The following is a 24,571-nucleotide window of genomic DNA, read 5'->3' as shown; positions in this document are numbered from 1 at the left end:
GAGGGAGCCACAGGAGGGCGGGGAAGCGGGCGGAGAGCTACTGGAGGGTGGCAGCGAGCTACTGGTGCACAGATTCGTGCACAGGGCTACTAGTGGAATCATAAGTAAGCACAATTTTGCAGTAGATTTTCAATGACTTTAATGATCCTTCAGTGGGTTGAATTACAAAGGAACCTTTCTTCAAGCTGCTCTTAGGTGTCCTACAAGATAGCCCATTGTTGTAAGAATTGGGAGAGATGACTAAGTTTGGGATAAGCCTTCCTTAATTTGAATTATTTTGAATTTCAGAATGCTCTCTTGCCTATTATCATGAATGCTTTTTGTTATGTCTTTACTGTAGGTTATTTAGAAAAACATGGAATTTCAAGTATTAAAAATCTTTAATTCTGACTCTTGGATTATCAAGTCATGTTTTAGGCTATTCTGTCTGTTCCTTTATGTAATGAATAATATTTAGTTAATATCAGCATATCTAACATGATTTCTTATGTTAATTTTTCAAGTATTTTGAGCATGTCAGAAATACCATTTGCCAGATACCATTTATTCAACAAATAACTGAAGAGTATGTTTTGGACATTAAAAATACAAAGGCAAGCCCTGACCAGTTTGGCTCAGTGGATGGAGTGTCGGCCTGCAGACTGAAGGGTCCCAGGTTCGATTCCAGTCAAGGGCATGTACCTTGGTTGCGGGCACATCCCCGGTAGGGGGTATGCAGGAGGCAGCTGATCGATGTTTCTCTCTCATCGATGTTTCTCTCTCATCGATGTTTCTGGCTCTCTATCCCTCTCCCTTCCTCTCTGTAAAAAAAAAAAAAAAAAAAAATCAATAAAATATTTTTTAAAAAATACAAAGGCAAGACAGGCATTGATTTGGACAAGAACTGTGAGTCACAAAGCTCAAACTTTAGGAATGTGAAGGTGATCTATTCCTTCACACACACAGACAAGGTGCCTCACTAGGATTCTGAAAACTTTCCCCCAAATAGCAATACGCTATAGTTAAATTATATAATTATGGATTCGAGATTTCCTTCTTTTTTCTCTTTTATTCCTTTGTTTTTTGTTTTTGAGAGGGCTTTCCTAACATTTAACAAAATGGGTGGCTTTCTAAGCACAAAACAATTTACATTGTTAGCAATGAAATGTGATTTTTAAATCCCCGAGAGGCCTTTGTGCACTGTTGGGTATTGATACTTTTACCAAAAAAGATGTCTTAAGTTCTTAAACAAATTTTTTTTAAAATATATTTTTATTGATTTCAGAGAGGAAGGGAGGAGAAGAGTAGAGGGGGAGAGGAGAGGAGAGGGAGAGAGAGATAGAAACATCAGTGATGAAAGAGAATCACTGATTGGCTGCCTCCTGCTCGCCCCCTGGCTGGTTTGGCTCAGTGGATAGAGGATCGGCCTGCTGACTGAAAGGTCCGTCCCAAGTTTAATTCCAGCTAGGGCAGTTATTTTAATTTTTAAGAAAATTAATGTATCTGCAAATAGATGCAGTATAGGAAAATGAATTTTTATTTTTATTTTTTTATTAATCCTCACTGGGGATATTTTTCTGTTGATTTTTAGAGAGGGAGAGGGAGAGGGAGAGGGACATATTGATGTGAGAGAGACATCATTGGTTACCTCCCACATGCTCCCTGACTAACTGGGGCCAGGGCCTGCAACCCAGGTACATGCCCTTGCCCAGAATCGAACCTGTGACTTTCAGTCTGCAGGCCAACACTCTGTCTACTGAGTCAACCAGCTAGGGCTGGGAAACAAATTCTTAGAAAACCCATTTTTTGACAAGCTTTCCTTTATTATATCCATGGTGTACATGGGAGGAAATTTAATCAGTTGCTGCAGGAGTGAGCTGTGCACAGCCTGGAAGGGGGAGTCCCAGGCAGAGACTTTGAAGGTAGGACCATTTCACCACAGAGGACAGCACTGGGGAGTCTGCTTGGAGCAGAGCGGCCAGGAGGGCAGTTGGAAGCAAGGGCTCGTCAGGCACTGCTTGGTAGGAGCTGGGGAGTCCTTGGCTTCTACTCTGAGTGCGGTGGATAGTCCTTGCGGGCTTTTGAGCAGAGTGCCAGGCTCTGACTGAAAGTTTTAGAAAGAACCTGATTGTTGTGTTGAACTACACTGTAGGAAGGCAGATAAGCCGGTGGCTACTGAACATAATCCAGAGGCTAGAGTTGATGGTGGATTGGATCTGGGTGGCAATAGCCATGAGGATTCTGGATTCACATTGCCCAAGGATTCCCAGTACAAGGAATAGTCAACATGGGACCAGGTCCAGAGGAGAGAATTCCTGGTTTAGCTCTTCTGAAGATCCCACGTGACTTCGACTATTCTGTTCTGATTCTACCCTCTTGATTTCCATTTCTTCAAGGATGGGTTTAGAAAGAGGTTTTGGTGAAGCCCCCACAGGCATTCCGTTACCTTGCCCAGTGTGTCTATGACCACAGACAAGGGTCTGATAATACAAGAACTTGATACTTATAGTTTACCTGTTTATATTTTTCATCCCTCGTCCATTTTTCTAAACTAATTAGTCTTAAAACAAGACTATGTGATAGTTTGGGGACAGAAGGAGACTGTCTAGTTCCACAGCTCGGCTTTGGGCTGGCAGTCTTGAGTGACAATAATTAGGAAGAGCAACTGTTTTAAGACAGGGTTCTGTGTTGAATATGTTTGAAAGACAGAATTTTCATTGTGGCCTCCACACACCACTAAAAAGTATTTAGATTTATTTCACTGAATTTTCCCCCATGTTTGAATTGTATTTTAAACTTTAGTTTGTTTTCTGTTTAAGATGCCTGCCATTAGGATATTATAATTAGGTAATAAAGTATGAAAACATGTCAGTTTTAGATTAAAATGTAGAGGTTTTTTATTTAGCTATTTTAAATTAAGCTCTTCTATCTTAATGCTCATTTATTGTGTGTTTTTATTCCAGCAAAAGACAGATCTTTATTACCATTATTACATCGAAATCACTTTTCAATTGTATTAGGTACTTCACATGATTTCAAGTATGGCCTGATGCCTGGCCCATCAAGTGATTTCAAGTATGGATTGCTACCAGGTACTTCAAACGATTTCAAGTATGGATTGCTACCAGGTGCTGCAAACGATTTCAAGTATGGATTGTTGCCTGAATCTTGGCCAAAACAAGAAACTTGGGAAAATGGCAAGTATTAGTCAACTAAACATGTACAGAATTATTCTGAGTTGTGGTGTTTTGGGTGTTTTTTTTTTTTAATCAAGACAGTAGTAGCCCTGTAATTGTCCCTGTTCTCAGGGATAGGTAAGCTTTTGAGAGCAAGTTTTCTGTTTTATATATAAGTGCTTTTCTGTGTTTTTTTTTTATTTTATTCTCAAAGGTGAATCATCTCTAAACATGAACAAGTTAAAATGCCCTCATTGTACCTATGTAGCCAAATACAGACGAACACTAAAAAGGCATTTGCTCATTCATACGGGAGTCAGATCCTTTAGCTGTGATATTTGTGGAAAACTGTTTACTCGCAGAGAGCATGTAAAAAGACATTCCCTGGTAAGTAACTTTAAATATAACTGATCTTTGAGCTAAACTATGTTTATGTCAGTAAAGTTTAAGGCATATTAGCACTGTTACTGCAGTTTTAAGGAAGGCTGATTATTAATAGCTTTAAACAAAGAGTATGACTTATGGTCTGATACTGAGCCTCATACAGCAAAAATGGTATATTGACTCATGGTTCAGCTGGTGATTTGAGTGGTTCAAATGCATTCAGTTGTTTATACCGTCCTTATTGGATTTTTCCCCCCTTCAATTAGGTGCATAAAAAGGATAAAAAATACAAATGTATGGTGTGTAAGAAGATCTTCATATTAGCTGCCAGTGTTGGAATCAGACATGGATCTCGACGCTATGGTATTTGTGTAGAATGTGCAGATAAACCACGGCCAGGAAGGCAAGAAGGTGTAGATCAGGGACAGGAGACAGATTTCCCTCGGGATGAAGAGTACGAGGAGAACGAAGGGGGAGAAGCCGAAGAAGAGCTGGCTGACGAGGGAGACGATCAGAACCACCCGTCACGATGGGACGAGTTGGGAGACGTCTGTATGTCTCAGGATGATTAACTGGCCTACTCTGCTCCTCAAGGATGCTGCATTGGGACGTAATATGAAGCGACAATTTGAATTGTTGAACTTGAAGGCTTGCAAATATGGTACATGCTGGATGGTAGTTAAGTTGCTGTGAAAACTGTAGGGTCAAAGCCTTATAGCAAAATTTTTTTATATTTGCACAGGACTGGACAGCAACCAACCTTGTGGTTGGATTACATGGAGTCCCCACATTTTCAGTCAGTTATCAAAGTAAAAATATTTTTTATTTATAGGATATACAGTAACTCTTTGGGTCCTAATGAAAATGGATTACCTGTCTGTAAAGAGCTGACGTTTACGTACCAGTTTAACCGGAATGAAGAAAATCCAGTTACGAGAATACAGTGACAGCTGGCCCAACTACACTGTCCACCAAACCACTCAGGCTAGTTTGTACTAGTAGAGTTTTGTTTCTATTTTTATTTTTATTAATTTTATTTTTTTTAATACAGATTTTCAGTGAGGGGCCTTTTCAACCCCATTGGTTGTACTTTTCTGTATTTTCCATTTTGATTTGCTTCATAAGTTAAACCAAGTCTCTTCTAGTCTTAGGTATTATTTCTCAATTTTGTGCTGATGGGCATGTTTATAAGAACTGGAGAGGTAATTTATTGGAATGAACTAATTGACTTCCTCCATTCCCCCTTCCTTTTTGACATGAATTTTACTACTTCACAAACGAAGAATGATGTTGCAAAGTTACCGTGACGAAGTTGATAAATACCACTAAATGATTATGATTTAGAAGTCACTTCCTCTTGCTGCTCTAATCTGATAAAATGGTTCTACATGATGTTTTCTGACATGGTATTCGGTTTTGGGTATCTGTTACTTTGGCACTATTCTTGTTTGCCTTTTTTTATTTTTGCCAGTGTACTATACCTCAGTCCTATTTGAAAAGACAGAAATCTGATCGAAAGAAGAGTCATAGAAACAATAAGTAAAATGATTTGTTTTATGATTTATCCTCCATGTCCAGTTTGGTTAGCTTGTTATGCAATATAAGTGAACTATCAGGTTTTTACTCTTGTGCCCTTTTACCATTAAAATTAACACAAAAATTGCATTCTCTTTTGTTTCATATTTACTGGGATATTCAGTGTTTTAAAATTATGATAGACAATTATTTTTTTCAATTCCTTAGTCACTACACCTTGGTATGCAGTCTTTCTAGTAGTCACCTTGATTCAGTGATCTGCAAAAGTCTTACAAATAAAATATTGAGGCTTTACAATTTATGATTAACTGAATTTTTCAGGATACAAGAGGTGATATATTATAAAGTAGAAATTGTCAGGTTTATGTAGCCTGATGATAGATGAATTAGCTAATTGTAAGACAGCAAGATGTCACATAATTAATATTAATGTGCACAACATTATCAGGAACATATTGTATATTATATCGAGTGAGGGATATCAAACTTTCAGCTTTCTTTTAAATAGAGATTGAGCATATTTTCCTGCTGTGTGGTGCTCCATTTGATCAAGGGTGAAACATTGATACTTTTCTAAGAGATGCTTTCTCATTATCTTTGATTTCAGTAAAATGATTTCAGTAAAATGATTTCAGTAAAATGATGCTTAAATGTTAGACATCAATGTTTCTGCCCAGATAAATCAAAGATATAAAGTACAGTTACATGGTCAGATGCATCTTTCATTATCTAAACTTTATTATAGTTTCTACATAACTGTAAAACTGACACGAATAGTTTTGGTTTGATTTTTAAGACTGAAGAGTACATCTTATTCTCAATGTTCTAGGTAAAGGAGTAAAATGTAGTTCTGGTGGGGTCCAAAGTAGACGTTAGTTGGGTAAAGATACTATGAATGAAAAAGTATTTTAAGCATAAAATGTTCTGCATTGTGAATATGTAAGTATAGTATAAAGATTTCTTTCATCCCATTTATCCCCCTCCTTTAAAATAAACCATAGTTTACAATCGGTAGATCTGTCTATATATAAATATATATTAAAGAGAAAAGATATATATCTGAAAGTTGCTAAATCTGCTTTATTAGACTGCAGGTCACTTATTGCATAGAAACTGGACTGGGCTTTACACTCTAATGTACTTTTTACTTTTCCCAAGGTATGAACTTATTCTCTTTAAGTTGAATTTTCTTTACTACTTAAATCATTTATGTATATCTGGTAAATTATGACCAAATTTCTGTTAGATTGCATACAGTAAATTGAAATACACATGTGGTACACTACAGGATTGTTGTGCTTTTGCTTGGTTTAGTTGGAAGCAAAGTTTGATGTAGATGGCTTGTTACTGTTAATTTAAGATATTCTATGATTGTCCATTACTTTTTATGTTGTGTTATGACAGATCGGACTATATTACTTTACCATATTGTTTTTAGAAAGGCAATCCAAAGGAAAAATGTTTATACTCTTGAATATATTAGCCTCAGCCTATATAAAAGTTTCTTCTTTAAAGTAAGCGTTTCACAAGAAACAGAACTGACAAACTTTTTTACTTGCTGACTCCCTAATTTATTTTGTTCGATGATCTTGAGGGACTGCCTTTACCCTTCTAGATCATTTTTAAAAACTAGTTTTAGTACTAAGGTATACTACTGGATGTTTCTATTTTTTTAAGTATGTTCTTTTTCTGACTTACAGTACAAATTCAGGAAGTTGAGATGCTAAGAACTTAGGGTTGGTCTCCCAGGTAACAACGAAATACCCATAGTTTGGTCTGTGGGGCCCTGGCAGAATTGTGTGTAACACATTTGCTGAATTTTTCTCTCATAACTTAAAATTAAAAATATTTCAGAGCTTTTAATTTTAATGAAGGGGAAGAGCATGAACTGCCTCTCTGCTGTTCACTGTAGTACAGACCCTCTCAGATAAATCAAGGTCATACACTGTTTCTTAGGCTTCTGACAGTCACCGCTACACGGTCCCCACACTGTCATTCAGAGTTTGGCCCTCATTTTTCATAGTCACTAGATGTTTTGCTAAATTTTAGTACCACAGCAACTAAGCTGAAAAAAGAAGAGATGTTACAGGAAGGGAAACTGAACAGTCATGTAGCTTTGAAATTTGGGGGAAAACATTCACTGGTTTGGGTAGAGCCATCCTGATGAGGAGAATGAGGTCATGTGTAGACTCTTGTCAGATGCTTAGAACACTGGCAGTTGTTCAGTAATAGACGGGAACCAAGAGGAAAAGAAGGAACGAGGAAGGGGGAAGAGAGAAACTCTATCACTACAACATAGTGTCAAAGGCCTGAAAAGAACTGGAGCAGTGTAATCATGGAGAAAGTATGATGAGATGGGTTTTTAAAATCACAAATTTTAAAACTTTGATAAGCTTTACTTATATTTTTAGGACTTTGTCAACATAGAATGAAGAGTTTATTTTTCTGAATAATGATTCCAAAAGCTACCATTTTTTAGTGCCTACACGTGCCGTTGCGCTTTATTTGATCTGTTCTCTCTAAGGTAGGTGCTATTGTCTCCATTTTATAGACAGGAAAGGCTCCCAGCGGCCGCCTGCTGGCTGTAGCAGCCGCAGGGCCAGGGCCAGGGCCAGGCCGAGCTGCTCCCACCACCGCCTCCTCCGAGCCCGGCCCTTCTGGAGGCTCCACTGGGCCTCATGCAACAGCTTTTGTAGAAGTTCACCCTTTTAAGGAGTCCCCTGTGGAGACACATTTCCCTTAGAACAGCTGTTCGGAATCTAGCGTCTACGCCTTTCTCTCCGCTGTCCCCAGGTGCACATCCTCCCTACCTTCCTCCTGTGCAGCCATCGCTGCACCACCTGCCTACAAACCAGGCACCCAGCCTCAGTGCGGCATTTCATTTTTCAATGAAAGAAACATGAACCCCAGGTCTAGTGCCGTTCAGTCACCCAGATCCTTAAACTTAAACATGGTCCAGGCGTCTCTGAGTCCCTTTCGGGTGAGACGGGAAGCTTTGCTCCTGCTGTGGCCCTGCCTCCCGGCGGGGGCAGCTCTAGGCAGCCAGGCTGTGTGGGGGGAAGCTACAGGAAGCCCTGCCGTGGGACCCTGGGGACTTAGCTGTGGATGGAGTACACTGGCTACTGGAAACACCGTTTTGGGTTGAGGAGAGGGGTGGTTGAGGCCATTATGAAATGGGAGAATCAGCATTTAACACTGTAAACATAGAAAGAACACTTTCTCTGCCTGCTGTTTGTAAAAGCTCTTTGGGAAGATCTTTTACGAAGACCAATTTTTAAATGTAACTTACCTACCTAGTATAAGTGTCCTAAGACATGTATGTAAACTTCCAAGACTGTTTGTCCGTGTATTTAGAAAATACACAAGAATCTTTATCAAACCTAAAAATATAAACTTGTGAGCACTAAACTGCTTCTGGCTTGTGAATTTTGTTGACTCTTGATTTTTTCATTCAGTTTTTTTGCAATCAAAGTGTACACAATTAGACTAATTGGGGTGGGGGACACCTTTGTAAACTTTGACATGTATAATTCAGATATCTTTGTACTTGAGGTTTAAAGTTTGAATTATATACTATTTTAAGGGTTTTTGCTTGTGTATTTTTATATGAAGAGAAGTGCACGAGCCCCACCAACTACCTCCTTGCACTGCGTGGAGAGCTGCTCTGGAGCACAGAGTGGCTCTAACCAGCACGTGTCCCATCATGATGACTTGAACATTTCTCTACAGGTTTTAGAAACATTAAAGTATTTCCCCTGTGATTAACACTTGTACTTTGGGGAATGGGTTGAAAAGCAAAGCTCAATCACGTTATCCCATATTTACTGCATATTAGTAGGTTAATGGATTATAAGTAGCTATATAAATTTCACGTCTTTAAAACTTGAGTAATATGAGAAAACATACTAACTAGTTATGTAGGTTTTTGTGGTGTTAGCAGAACAAAGGAGATCACAGAAAGGACCAGCCGGTCAGGCTTGGCTGAGGGATGAGTCACGATTTAGTTTGGAGAACGGCGAGCTGAAGGCGGGTGGATGCCCATGTAGCATGTAATGCCCGCCCCAGGAACTGTCATGAGGCAGAAGAATTGGGTGCCTTCACTGCGGTTCCAGGGCTTAAGCCGAGACCACTTCCCAAGATGAAAAGGCAGTTTTTAATAATGACCCAGAGATGAGATGGGATTGCTTCAGAAAAGTCCCCACGTGCACTGGAGCTGTTGTGGCTGCGGCAGGATGGGCCAGCATTTCTATGGAAGGGTCTGTGCTGTAAGGGCTCAGTCTGTCTTAACGATCTGACTTCTGTACTAAAGAGGGAAAGAAAAAGGGCGCCACAGGATCTCTGTTACGTGAGCTAAAGGGGAGGAAACTGCTTCCTCACGCCCTGTGCCGTCCTTGCTGTGCACCCACCGGACCTTCAGCCAGGCGTTTTTCTTTTTTCCAGCACAACCAGTTTGGCAATAGGAAAGCATCGATCTTCCCGCATAATTAGGGGTGTGTGAGAATCTTAGCAAAAGACTCTTACTTCTTGGCACACGTCCCAACAGCTGGAAAGAGAAAACTATATAGCATGGTTTCAGGGTAATTGTGGAATTTTTTTTAGGTTGAAAGAAACTTTAGGAGTAATAATTGATTCCCAGACAGGTTGCTATTGTGACTTTGCCATGAATTTCAGGACCCAGGGCCCCTGAACTTCCATTGTAATTCTTCCCCTACATCAAACATATATTCAGTATGTACTTTAGGTTAGGGAAAACTTTGAAATTAGAAACTACAAAGTATATTCAAATATAGTACCTGGCACATAGTCTGAGCTCAATATTAAGTGAATGATTATTTAAAAGATATCAAGAACTTCAGGATTTTTGCCTGCTAGTATCTAATGGCTTGTAGCTGTCAAGCTATATTTTATTTAGAAGTAGTTTGTGTTGTCAAGCACAGGATAGATAGGATCACACATCCTGGACCCTCGGGACCCTTTTCCCCAATACACCCATAGGTGACCATAGCCAAAGACAGTGACCAAACCCAGTCTAGCAAATAGAGATCTCAATGCAAGAGTCTTAAATGTACACCATCTCCATAACTCAGAATACTTAGTGACAAGATTATTGGTGGTTTGCTGCAAAATACTGGTTTTGAAATGATTAGTGTGGCCAACACCAATGCAAATGTCAGAACTCGGTCTGTGAGGAAGATGTGGAAAGCGGGAAGGAAGCCCATGGAGCTGGTTCCTGGTGCAGCGGGGAGTGCACAGCGCATCCTGGAGGTGCTGGGTCGGAGGTGTTAGTTGCCATATTGTGAAGAGACATGTTAGGTGGTGGCATTTACGTTTTACCACATGAGACCAGCCTCTTGTGAAGGATTTGTGGAGCTTAGTACTTGTCGCCCGCCCCCTATCTTAACTCACCCACTTGGGTTACTAAACTGGGATGGTGGTATTTACATAGAGACACGAGCAATTCTCCAAAGTAGGTTACACACCAATTGTCAAGTAATTGTCCCCTAAATCATTAGATAAAACAACTAGCTCATTTCAAAGAATAGCAATTACAGAACCGGATCAGCCTCCGAGAGGACTAGTCCATGGCCGCATCTTCATTGTGACAAAGGAAACTGAAGACATTATTTAAAGACGACATAAACAGCTAGTTTTATATGTGTGTAGCTTCTCTCATCAGTGATCATAAATGTGCCTCCATTTAAGATTTTATTGCATAAGTTTAAAGGTGTCGGTTAGAATCCTGCAGTTGCCTCTGGAAGCAGGGACGGCCCTAGGCTGTCTGTCGGCTCTTTGCTGCTGTTGGCGACACAGCACGCTCGGGAAGCTCCCTTTCAGTCGTGGGCACACATGTTTAAACGGATGCATGTTCAGTGCCTGTGACGGATAATGAGGTCACACCGAACACTGCTCTCAGCTGTTCTGCAAGCCATTGGGATGGGGAAAGAGACAAGTTTCGCCACGCAGGGAACTTGATCAAAAAGGCCCTTCATTTCCGAGGTTTTGAAAAGCAGGCGTAATTGGGAGGAGTGGACAGGTAGGATGACTGAAAATAGAACCATGCAGATGGAGGTAAGCCAGTGCACACACAGCACTTGAATTCATTGTTTCCCCTTCAACATAATAAAAAGAATACTTTCACCTTGAAAATATATCGAGTTTTTTGGGGAAAATACCCATAAAATTTTTGCATGGACCATAATATTGACTTAACTGGCAAACAGAAATGTTATATTACCCATTTGCATCTTTTTCTGGGACAGGAATACAGGACTTTCTAGGTGCCTCCTCGTCTCGCTCTGCTGGACCACTCTTTAGGACTAGACAAGCTCTTTCAGAACCCGTGGTACTCGGGTCTGCCTGCAGGAAGGGCCTTGGACCTCGCAGAGCCTTCCTGTCCAATAGGCAGTGCGGTGAGAGCATGTTTGTTCCCCGGAGGTGCCCATTAGGAAAAGAACAGCACCTCCTCTCAGAGGATGAAGCCAAGCTGAGTCCCTCCCAGGCGGTTAGTACGGAAAGTGGTAGCTAAGTACCTCCCCTCAGTTTTCATCAAAGCATATTTGCACCTCGCCACAATCTCTTACCTGAGCGTTCAACCCACTCATCTCGTGTTGTGTGTGTGTTGCGGGGGGCGGGGGGTAGTTTTACAGTTTGCTTTCAGTAGGATTCTGAGTCAGCAGGCTTGTTCTGAGAGGACCAGAGAATAAATACTTTTGGCTTTGTGGACTACAAGGTCTCTGCTGGTGTACCACGAAAGCAGCCAGAAACTGTACATGAGCAGCACGGCTGTGTTCTGATAAACTTCCCTTGGACATGAGGCTGCGGGCTGCTGGCCCCTGTCCTGAAGTTCTCACTACACCATCTCCCCACCTTTCTGTCCTTGCAGTACAAGCACTGAAGAAGGGTACACCTTCTTGACGTCAGCGAATTCTGTCCTGTCCAGAGTTACAGATCTAGAGGAGCAGCAAGAATTAACACCGGTGGCATCCTTTTAGCCGAGAAGGGGGCTCTGATTAAACAGTCAGACCTTCATAAGAATTCCATTAAACCCCACATCCCAGTACACAAGGTGCCCCTCCACATGCCCTGGTGCCTAAGTAATAAATAAGAAGAGACGTAAGAAGAGACTTTCACTTGCCAATAAAACTGTCTTTCTAATTCTAGACCCTTCATTGCCAGTGTATCCTGTGTTAAACGATATACTGGCAATAAAGAAGCCTTTCAACCCTAATTACACACCATGACATTGACTTTCTGTAGCCTCAGACTCTCATTGATACCTGCGTTTATAAAAGGTGTCAGTAAAGTGGACTGTCAGTTCTTTGGCCACAGCCTGAAAATGCTGAGCTTGTGAGGAACTAACCAGCATATCTGGCCTGAACAAGTCTCTGCTGAAATGAATTCCCCAAACCAAAGACTAGCCAGCGAACCTGGAAGCCTGTGACACTGTTTCAAGCACATGACTCCCCATTGTGACCCACTGAGGACAACCTGGTGGCCTTTGTGTCACTCGGTCTCTCGCAATAGGAGGCTCTCACTCACATGTCACATTTCTATGTGGAGCAGGGCTGAGATCTTACTCCACAGCCTGTGTCGCCAGTTTGACTCATAAACTAAAACATTTCAAGACAATTTAAATGTTGATCTAAAATAGTTTCAATAGTTTTTCAGATTAAGATTAAAATTAATGAGAACAAATGGTCCGATGCTAAGGGATTAGAAAAGTTTTGTTACTGTTCTCACGGGCTACTGCACCGTCGGGAATGTCGGGTCTACTCCGAAAGGACACCTGATGGACTCAAAAGCACGTGGGCACTTAACGCTCCCCCCGGGCACTGCAATATAGACTGAGCTTCAATATCTGAAGGAACTACCCTCTTAAAGGCCGAGAATGACTGTTGGCTGACTCCTCACCTCTTCAGCGTTTGGCACTGTTCATGACTAATTTCCTTCGACTCCTCTTTTGACCCCATAAGCATGGTATTCCTTTCATTCTTTGAGGGGCACTCTCCCAGCGTTCTTCCCGTTGGTGTTCTCATTCAGTCCCAAGTGATCACAGTGACTTCAGTCTTGGTGACATTCATCACTGACCACTCTTCAAGTTTACAAATATTTGTGTAATAACCCCATGCACTGTTTGATGCACAAAGGAATTTTAGTCACAATCCTAATTAGGGCCTCGGTTCTTTCATGAGCAGAAGGGTCTTTAGATTTACATTCTACTGTATGGAGTCTTGCCATGAGCTGAGACAGCCTGGCAAAGTCGCCCTTAGAAGAATTAAAACCGTGATTTTAATTCTTTCTCCAGCCACGTCCACACTGTTTGAGAGGTGGTGTCTGGCTGACTTTTATTCTGTCATATCAGCACGTATGTACCTCTGCTAACTACATAGACTCATGGGATGTTTGAACAGAAGGACCTTAGAAACATGGACAGCGCGTGTTTATCCCGCCTCTGAACTCATCCTGTGAGCGTGCGTTCGTAAAGCAAGTCGTCTGAGCTGGAGACTCTCCTCCTCGCTCTCTGAGTTGAAATCTGCTTCCTCCATCTCGGGGCCAGAGATTCAGATCCTTCCACATGTGGTCTGTGTGACAGCGGATACTGGGAGGCGGTACACTGTACCAGTATTTGAGGAGAGCTTAGGGCCTTAAAATTTTTTCATTCATAGTAAATAGTATTCTGTGTCTTCATTTCTGTAGAATAATATCAGAATCCATACTTGTCTACCCTTTTCCAGTTTAATATTTCACTTTTCATTTTAAGGCTAATACTAATATGGCAAACTAATGCCCAAAGAGAGATTTTTAAAGAAAAGCATCCAGAAATATTTCTTAAAAGTAGAATGTTAATGTGCCTGCACTACACTTAACATGAGATTAAACTTGCTTCTCCAAGATAAGATTTTGTTTGCAGCTTGATATAAAAATTTTAATGTTGCTAATCCTAGGCTTTTAAGAATTTCATAATTAATTGATTTTTTATGCAGTATAATTTTACCATATAAATTGAATGACTCAGTTCCCTTTAGAAAATGTATTACAAGGAAGATGAGAGTTTTTTCTTTTAATTGCATTTTAGATCATATTCTGAAAGATGTGAGAAATATTTCGTCTTTATTAAATTCCTATAAAACTTCAGGTCCCTCGGCCCAAGCCACTCCTCTCCTTTATGCAGCAAAGATGTATGTCATGGCTGCATTGTTATTGCTTGTCCTTGTTTTGGAAAAGATGCAGAGCCCAGGCCTGGAGCCCGTCCTGCCCAGAGCTGGACAGTGTCCTCTTCAGGAGGCCAGTTTAAGTCCTAACATTTATTAAATGCTCATCAGCGTAGTATTTTGTTCTCAATGTTTGAACTTTAAAAATATGAGTGAGGGAATTTCATAAAAATAGCTGCCAAGATGCTTTTTGTAAGGCTTACTGCATGCTGTGTGAGAGTTACCACAACACCCGTCTCTCTCACCACAGCCGGGAACATGGGCCTCCCACACTGTGCCCGCAGGGGACTGACTGCACTGCCACTGCAGCCGCTGATGGACATGGGAGCCGGGGGGATGGCTTTGCTCTTTAAGCACTTATCGCTCACTGACACCAGGGCATTTTAGATCATATTCTGAAAGACTAGTTATAACTTCCAGGTTTAATGTAAGCAATTTCTTTATAATATGATTGTGACTCTAATCCAGACCTCAGAATGGCCATTTTGGGGAAAATAACCATAAATGAGGCAGGCATAGTATTTTTTTTGCAAGCAAAAAGTGACTAAATTGCATTAGCTGGTTTTCCACTGTAAAAGTCCATTTTCTGCACATACGACGGAAGTGACTTGAAAAATCAGATTTGAGAATTTTTCCAATATATCATACTGTCATTGATGTCCTACTTCTTAATAGAACCTTTTTTCTTACACCCCAGCCTTTATTAACATGATTCATTGTTGGAGATGATTAATGAGGCAACTGCAAAGGCAAAATCCAGCATTTTGTATGTCCTAAGAGACTGTCAGCTTTATTTTTGTAGCCACATGTACACACAGAAAGCAAACTTAACCCTGCCATTAAGGAGAAATCTTAAGCCAGTGAAACAAGATTAATATACTATGTAATGGAGTACCATCGTAATCATTAAGGTTTAAGTTTCCGTTGTGGGATGAATATTGGACTATGGTACATATTTAGGCCTTTGTATTTTAGTTTCAGAGTTGAGAGCCAGGCTTGGTTAGAAGTAAAGTGTTATGATTCCTCAGAGCCACAGTGAAGGCACTTCTGTAAGTTTGGCGCACAATCTATTGACAAGAGTATTGATTCTGCAAACAAGTTTTCATGATACGTAGATGCAACTTAGAAAGGTTTAAGAATAAACTACCAAATTTCATATGAACTTTACTTACTTGAGCAGGCATATGTGTTGAATAATTGAAGAATGTGTCCAGACCAATTGGGCATTATTTTTTCTGGCTAAATTTTATATCTATATAAAAGCCTAAGCAACTGAACAACCAAACAACCGGAACGACAGGTCGACCAGTTGCTATGACGTGCACTGACCAGGGGGCAGGCGATCAACACAAGAGCTGCCCCCGGGTGGTCAGTGCGCTCCCACAGCCAACCTCCCGCAGCTGGCCAGCCTCCCGCGGCCCCGATCGGCCCTGATCGCTAGCCATGCCGAGGAACCCCACCCATGCACGAATTTGTGCACCAGGCCTCTAGTGTATATATATTGATTTCAGAGAGGAATGGAGAAGGAGAGGGAGAGATAGAAATACCAATGATGAGAGAGAATCATTGGTTGGCTGCCTCCTGCATGCACCCCACTGGGGATCAAGCCACCAACCCTGGCCGGAATCGAACCCAGGATCCTTCAGTCCGCAGGCCGACACTCTATCCACTGAGCCAAAGTTGGTTAGGGCTCTGGCTAAATTCTTTTAACTAAATCTAGCCATGTTTTAGATATAAATACAAAGCTAAGTAAGGTTCCATTTTATCAAGTTAACTTGAAGCGAATTTTAATTCTATTTTATTTGCCAGAAATAATCTCAATGTAAACATTTTTATTCTAAGATAACCATGTGAATTTACTGCCTGCTTTTGAGCACCTTACTTCCAGGGGCACATTCTTCACTGCGTTTTTCTCTCTGCCTTACATGTGGCCGCTTTGCCCTGACTATGACCTTTCTTATTTAAGACGAACTGGCTAACAAATGCAGAGCAAACCTCAAAAGAGGGGCATTGTTTTCACTTGTAAATAACGTTCTTCAGGGATTTTCAGAATGTGCTCTGGGATCCTAGGGGTTCTTTGAAGATGCCTCCTGGGTGTGGGGTTTGCCGGCAGAGCAGGTGGGGCCCTGGGCCTCAGCCAGACCTCGCAGCTCCCTTTCATCTCCTAGCTCTCAGGGCCCGTGCTTGAAAAAATGTTTTAACCACCAACTTAATTTAAAAACAGTCATGGAAGACGACAACAACAACAGCAATTGTAGCTTTTGCGTGCTTATCAAGTGCCAGACCGCGCTGTAAATACTAACATTAATCCTTAAGGAGAAACCCTTAAGGTCAAGCATTTTTATTATCCCCGTCTTACAAATGAGGAAACTGAGGCTTAAGGAGATTAAGGAACTTGGCCAAGAGGTCACAGCTACTAAGTGATAGACTTTGGACTCAAATCTGGGTGTGCCAATTAGGGTCTTAGTTTAAGTCAGGAATGGCACATCCAAGGTAAATGTGCGCCACCCACGTCGGCATTCGAGGCCTATTTACTGTCCCTACTTTACGGTGAGACTTCTGTGACCTCACACTCCTGATTTCTCCCCATGTCTGCAAGAGCTTGTTTGGATATTGGTAGTAGAAAACCACCAAATTAGCATAGATGCTAGATGCCCGTTTTCATGATGAAGCTGTTTTATGGACAAAAATCCCTGACAGTAACATCCTCCTCATTCTCACCCACTACTAAGAGAGGATTTTTGTTTCTGTATTTATATATTTGTAATTTGTATACATTTATAAGCAGGTAATTATAAACACGATACAGTCCTCATAATCAGGACAGTTAGGATTTTAAGTTTCTCTTTGCCTGCCTCCTGGAACAAAAACCTACCATTGCAGGCGTGGGCGCAGGTGGGGAAGGAGAGGGGGGAGCACGAGACCTGGGGCACGCCTGCTGGTTTCCACTGGAGCAGAGAGCTCAGCGGTTTGAACAACCTTCACTATTCCCACTGCCAGTATCCCTGCTGGGAACGTCACAGCCACAGGGCTGGGTGGATGCCCAAACTTTAAAAAAAGGAACACACACCCCCACTCCCAGCTGATTGTTCAGGTGCTCTTGCCAGGAGGTGGCCAGCAGTTCCTGGGCTGTGCCATCCTTACCAGGGAAAGCCGGTGCAATTAAAGTGTTTCCTGTGAGGTGCCAGACTCTAAGTGACTCATAGTAGTTCCTGCTTAAGACACGTCAGAGGCCTAAGGCTCTATTTAGGAACTCGCTATGAAATTACCAGGCAGTTCCAACCAACTTTTCTAATACAGTATATAGAGAGAGTTAATAGCAAGTAATTTATAATATTCAATACATGAAAAAAAAAGTTTGTTGTCTTTGTTGTCAACTGGTATTGAAATCTAGATTTCCTTAAATGGATGGACATCCCTTTTGTGAAATTACTTAACATTCATTCAGCAGACACATTAGTGTACAGTATTGAAATGATCTTCATATGACCATTATCATGGAACCCATTAAATCTTTTTTATAAAAATGTTTGAATATGACCTAAAATGTTCTGTATACAAATAAAAAGTTTCTTCCTAAAAGTCTTTCTGACGCATTCTCTGTTCCGTTGTTTGTGAAATGAGAAATCGCTGGCAGTGGTAAGGAGAGTGGCTCTCAGTGCCAGCCCAGTGTCACTTGGCTAGTGCTACTGGTAGAAAGTGCTCTGCAGAAAGTTTAAAGACCCCCTCCTGCTGATGAGGAGGGTGTCGACCAGTGGTTCTCAACCTTGGCTGCACATTACAATCACCTGGGAATCTTTTTAAAATCCTGATTTCTGGGCCTCATCCCCCGGAAATTCTGTTTCTTTGTTATGGGGTGGGGCCACAACATTAGTAACAAAGAAACAGAATTTCCGGAGGATGAGGCCCAGAAATCAGGATTTTAAAGATTCCTAGGTGATTCTAATGTGCAGCCAAGGTTGAGAACCACTGGTGTAGACAGTTCCCTGGCCACAGGGGACGGTGAGCACCACGTGCCTCTTTTCTCCTGGTTTTGCTTTTGTGAGATGAGAGAACAGAATAGCCAGTTTTCCGTTGTTCTATTGCTAGCTGATCAGGGCTTTCTAAAAAAGACAACCAAAGCCATTGATTCAATTACATGGATGAGTTTAATTAGGGTTAGCAGCCCACATGAAGTGAAAATAGAAAAACCAACTGAAGAACTTTGTAATTCCAAGATAAGATTCCCAGAAATGAGACTGGAGATTATACCAGGGTTATAACACAGTGACTGGTAACAGGTGAGATTTGGTGAGAAAGGTTAGTTATGTGTGTTTGTTTCAAAAGCTTGACATTTTTAAGTCATTTTATTAAAGCATCCAACCCTAAACATTAAAAGTTAAAGTTTTTTGGGGGGGAGGGGGGTATTTGTCTGTTTTTTAAAGTAAATATGCCACTGCTATTACTTGATGCTACCACATTCACACTGCATAAAAAATATCCCACAGAAATAAGTCCTTTTCTTGTTTGTTTGTTTTATGTTTTTTCAAAAATATATTTTATTGATTTCAGAGAGGAAGGAAGAGAGCAAGAGAGACAGAAACATCAATGATGAGAGCAAATCATTGATCAGCTGCCTCCTGCATGCCTTCTACTGGGGATTGAGCTCACAACCTGGGCATGTATCCTGACCGGGAATTGAACCTTGACCTCCTGGTTCATAGGTCAATGCTAACCACTGAGCCATGCCATGGGCTCGCTGGCAATGTATTTTAAGAGTCGTTAAAATGTTCATGCCCCACAATGCATTCCTAGGACACTGTCCCACAGCAGAGGATTTTCATACAAGGATGTTTTTGAGTGTTATTTATAAGAGAAAAATAAAAAGTAATGTAATTTCCAATTATGTAGGAATAAATAATGACAGTCTCATTATATTAGGTACCCATTAATATTTTGAAAGTGTTTGATAATATATTATCTTCTGTAAGCATATATATATACTTATATTAATCCTCACCCGAGGATATTTTTCCAATGATTTTTAGAGGGTGGAAGGGAGGGGGAGAGACAGAGAGAAATATTGATATGAGAGAGAAACATGGATTGGTTGCCTCCCACACACTCCCCGACCAGGACCAGAGATGGAGCATGCAATTGAGGTATGTGCCCTTGACCGGAATTGAACCTGGGATCCTTCAGTCCATGGGCTGATGCTCTGTCCACTGAGCCAAACCGGCCAGGCCTATCTTGTGTAAATATTAAGAAAAAAGACACAAACTGTAATATGCTCCCAATTTTGTATAAAAAGTAATTAAGTACACCAAAATGCTAACGTTTAGGAAAATTTATTTTTTTATCCTTTAGTGTATTTTCCACTGCAACAAGCAGTTTTTTAAATTAGAAAATTATATGATAAAAATTAAGAATCAAAGTATTTCTTATTAGTTTAGAAAACAAACATAGTTCCATTTCATGATTTATGGGAATGATGCTATTTAGTTGATTAGTTAGTTTGCTTTATTTCATTTTCCAAATATATGTATATAGCTTTTCTGCTGATTTTAAGAGTAATAATATTGTTAGTTTAAAAATATCTGAGCCTGCCGGTGTGACTCAGTGGTTGAGCGTCGACCTATGAACAAGGAGGTCACGGTTTGATTCTCAGACAGGGCACATTCCCGGGTTGTGGGCTCAATCCCCAGTGCAGCCGATCAATGATTCTCTCTCATCATTGATGTTTCTTTCTCTCCTTCTCTCTTCCTCTCTGAAATAAATTATATATCTGAAAATACATAAAACTATGAGTAAATAAAAAAAGAGACATGAAAAATTACCCACAATTCCACCCCCCAGAGACAGTCATTGTTAACATCTATTGTATAATTCTTCCAAATAATGTTCGCGCATGGATGTGGTGTCAGGGCTGGTCTCAGGGATATACACTGATAACGAACCACATCCAGTATTTGCAACTAGCAACTGTTCTGGTGGCCCAGGTCCCTGCCTACTGGTGGCAAAATATGTTAGCTATCATCCTTTTCCAAACTATCGATCGACGAATTGGTTGATCTAGTTTTTTATTTTTAAAAATGTGGTCATATTATGCCCTTTTTTCATTTAGCAATATAGTATCATCCTTTTCAGTGAGTTAGCGTGGGTCCATTTCATCATTTTAATAGCTGCTCTGTGTTTGATTGTGTGCTTAGAAACACCTTCTCCACTTCTAAATTAAGATAGTCATCTATTTTGTTTTCCAGTTAAGCTTATTTCCAGCTCAGTGGTCAGCAAACTTTTTCTGCAAAGGGTCAGATAGTAAATATTTTCAGCTTGTGGACCAGCCAGTCTCCATGACAACTACTCAAGCCCTGGCAGTGGAAAAGCAGCAAGAAGATGCCTAGCAAGCGGGTGTGGCTGAGGCCCACTAGAATCTTATTTGTGCACACTGACATCTGGTTTCCTGTAATGTTCACATGTCATTGTCCACCATTTAAAAATGTACAGCCATTTTCCTCTTAGCGTGCCAGTCACACAAATACGGGCAGGTCTGATCGGGCCGCACGCCCGACTCCTCCGTGAGCCCGACGCCTCCCTTCAGAGCTGCCGTGTCTTGCTGTGAAGTATGTCACGTCACAACTAAGTTCCCTTCCGTCAGATGCTGACCTTCTCAGAAAATATTCTTTTGATGGTACAGAGAATCCCGAAGGAATAAAGCAAAAAATCATACCTCTGACCCAGTTTGCTGTTTCTGTCACACGTTTCCAACCCAAGTCCTAAAACTAAAGTTGAGAGGCAGGACGAACCCCTTCATTTCCATTTTAGAATCCCAGCTCTCCCACTTCTCCAGAACCTGAACGCACTCCCGAATGCCTGGCATGTTTTATCACTTCGCTTCTTTCTTTCTCTCTGGAAAGTTTCCCCATGGTTTTTATATCTCACTGAGACAGAACTGACTTGATAGTGGAGGAGGAGGCCTGGCCTTACTGTCATCTTCTGGGAGCCATATCCCAAGCCTCATAGGTGCTTCTTTTTTTAATAGTTTGTGCTGCTTAAGTATCGCTGTGTTTTCTTAATTGACAACCACGCCAAGGAGAACAGACCATCCACAGTGACCGTGTATTTAGACAGATTTTGTTTGCCAAGTACTCTCCCAGGAGCCTGATATAAATGGTCACGTGAATTGTGTGGTAGGCACGTAGGTCACTGCACAGGTTAAGGACTATGGGTCAGGAAGGTAGGGGACCTGCAGCTCCCACGGGCCGGGTGGGAAGTGAAGCCGCTCTGTGAGCTTCACAGCCACAGAGCTCTGAGCAGAGTGCGCCTGCAGCCCTGTCATTTTTGTTGTTAATTGTCACCCGAGGATATTTTTCCACTGATTTTTTTTAGAGAGAGTAGAGGAGAGAGGGAAAGACAGAGAGAAACATCCATGTGAGAGAAACACATCGATTGATTGCCTCCTGCATGCACCCCGACTAGGGCCCGGCCTGGGGAGGAGCCTGCAACCAAGGTATGTGCCTTTGACCAGAACCGACCCCAGGATCCTTTGGTCCACTGGCCGACGCTCTATCCGCTGAGCCAAACGGGCCAGGCTGCAGCCTGTCATTTATTTGCCACTCGATGAGGTATAATTTTTGTTGTTCAAGAAAACCCTTGTGAGAGGTTATTTTAATATAATTACTAAGGCCCATATCCCACCCAAAAGAAATTACAAGCTGGTTGGCAGCATGGTCAGAAACTTAGGATGAATTCAGCCCAACAAACTAATTAAAAACAAAACAAACAGCCCTAGCTGGTTTGGCTCAGTGGATAAAGTGTCAGCCTGCGGACTGAAAGGTCCTGGGTTTGATTCCGGTCAAGGGCACATGCCCGGGTTGTGGGCTCGATCCCCAGTGGGGGGTGTGCAGGAGGCAGCCAATCAATTATTCTCTCATCATTGATGGTTCTGTCTCTCTCTCCCTCTCTCTGAAATCAATAAAAATATATTAAAAAAAACAACCCTGCAGTGGGTCTGGGTATGTTTTCCTGTGATACCATACCACACGCACACATTTTCAAGCACTGTCTTATATGTCATCCTTTTTCTGTATAGATTTTTGTATGTAAATATATAGATTTTTTTAGCATGGTCAAATCATTTTTATTTTCTGTGTGGTTTCTGCCTTTGGTGTCTTGTATAGAAAGACCTTCCCCAACCCAAAATTATTTTAAAAGGCATCTATTTTCCTTTCAATGTTTCTCTTAAAAAGGAAGCTGATCTCCAGGTCGTTTGTGAGACTGCTTGGTCATTTGTTAGGAAGAAATCCATGTCAGAGAACCCAAGTTTAGTACACGTTTGCCTTCATTTCAATCCCAACAAGTTGGACAATTTTACTGTCACATTCTCTTCTCGTTACAGGTCTTGCCATCTGAATTTCTCATGTTCAAATTTAACTTCACGTTTGAACAGATTCAGTTCCCTTTGAAACTGCCTTGTGTTTGTAACTGCAGAGAAGCCCGAAGTGTGGAAGCTGCTCCTGCTCCTAGAGATTAATCTCGATTACCATCTAAATAATTAGCTCACATCTTAAATGAGCTCTTCAATGGTCTCATTAATTTCCCAGGAGAGGAAGTTTAATTCAGAAATTGCCTGCTGTGCGGTTTTCTGTGCACGCGCGACACACAATGGATGCTCCACGTGTTGCTTATGGGGAATTGGCCAAAATTTCAGCTTCTCCCCAAGAGCCCCTGAATCCTCAGCTGTTGTTGTAATGGAGACTCACCGTCCACCCAGTGAGCTCTCTGGTTTGCAGCTGGGGGCGGGGGGGGGGGGGGGGCTCGGGGCGGGCACTCACAGGCCCTCTTCCTTCATGTTTTCCGGCTCCACAGAGGTTCTGTGTGGAGCTGCACAGCCTCCCTCTTCTGAAATGCTACTGAGTAGCGTGTGGGTTTCATTCCACTCACATTCCTCATTGTGTTTTTTTCTGATTGGAAATGCCAAGCCATGAGGTTATAAAGGTAAGTGAGGAAAAGGCGTATGCTTAACTGACAGGGGTATGAACTTTGTGCGAAAGAAGACAAGCACACGTCCACAGAAGAAGGAAGCCTGCAGAGAGCATCATGTGCACGTGAAGACTCCCGAGTGGTGGAATTATGGATGATTTTCAATTTCTTTACACTTTCTTTGGTTATTTTCAAAATTTTGACATGAACTTTTTACATTAGAAAATATTTATTTGGAAAAGAAAACATATTCCCTTTTACTAAAATATATAGGAATAGATATTATTTGATATAATTTATTTCTGAATTAAAAAATAAAACAGCAAAATATAAAAAATAATTATCAAGCCATTGACTTATTCTATAGCACTGTAGGGAATAGGACATGAAGAAAACCCCAGAACATGGGAAAGGAGAGCGCCGAGGTGACTGATAAATGAAGGGAAGACGTACAGGGTCTGGGTATTGTTTCACACCCTTTTTCTTCCATTGATTTTTAGAGAGAGTGGAAGGGAGGGGGGAAGACAGAGAGAGAGAGACACATTGATTCGTTGCCTCCCACACATACCCCCACCAGGGCTGGGGATAGAGCCTGCAACTGAGGTACATGCCCTTGACCGAAATCGAACCCAGAACCCTTCAGTCCGAGGGCCAATGCTCTATCTGCTGAGCCAAACTGACTAGGGCCCTTTTTCTTTTAATTTCTTTTATTAATGGAAATATTTATTAGAATAAGAAAAAATTCTTGAAAACCAAAAGATTTCTGTATTTATTAATTGGAAGATTGAGTTAGCTCCTTGATCACAAGCACAGGTGATTATAATTTTCCCATTTTGAGAAAACTTATTTATTGAGTTAGCCTATAGAGCAGCCGTGGGCAAACTACGGCCCGCGATCCGGCCCGTTTGAAATGAATAAAACTAAAAAAAAAAAAAAAAAAAAAAAAAGACCGTACCCTTTTATGTAATGATGTTTACTTTGAATTTATATTAGTTCACACAAACACTCCATCCATGCTTTTGTTCCGGCCCTCCGGTCCAGTTTAAGAACCCATTGTGGCCCTCGAGTCAAAAAGTTTGCCCACCCCTGCTATAGAGAAAACTGCCCCAAGAGAGGTTCCAATGGAGCCAGTCAAGACGTAAGTGAACTTAAAACAAATTCAAATGGTATGTTTCATTTCTTGATCTTGATGATAGTTTTATGGGTGTTTTCACTTTACAAATATTCCTGAAACTCTATACTTGAAATTTATGCACTTTTCTGTGTGTATTACATTTAAATTAAAATTTTTTCCTGTGAAAAAAATCACCCCAGCTCTGCTTCGGT

At 41.2% G+C, this 24,571-nt stretch overlaps 1 protein-coding gene across 1 annotated transcript in view; it reads left to right on the top strand.

Annotated features, from left to right (window-relative positions):
- The window catches only part of ZBTB10 (zinc finger and BTB domain containing 10), a 30,601-nt gene extending 22,118 nt beyond the window's left edge, over positions 1-8,483 (top strand). The window contains exons 4-6 of the mRNA XM_006086281.3: positions 3,000-3,176; positions 3,370-3,542; positions 3,806-8,483. Of these exons, the coding sequence (XP_006086343.1) occupies positions 3,000-3,176; positions 3,370-3,542; positions 3,806-4,111 (656 nt within the window). The 3' untranslated portion in view covers positions 4,112-8,483. The remainder of the gene's footprint in view (positions 1-2,999; positions 3,177-3,369; positions 3,543-3,805) is intronic.
- Positions 8,484-24,571: the final 16,088 nt, after the last annotated feature.

The sequence above is a fragment of the Myotis lucifugus genome, unplaced genomic scaffold (genome assembly GCF_000147115.1).
Source record: "Myotis lucifugus unplaced genomic scaffold, Myoluc2.0 scaffold_27, whole genome shotgun sequence".
Classification (NCBI taxonomy): domain Eukaryota; kingdom Metazoa; phylum Chordata; class Mammalia; order Chiroptera; family Vespertilionidae; genus Myotis; species Myotis lucifugus.
The sequence above is the reverse complement of the archived record's forward strand: the minus strand, read 5'-3'. Positions and strand labels throughout refer to the sequence as shown.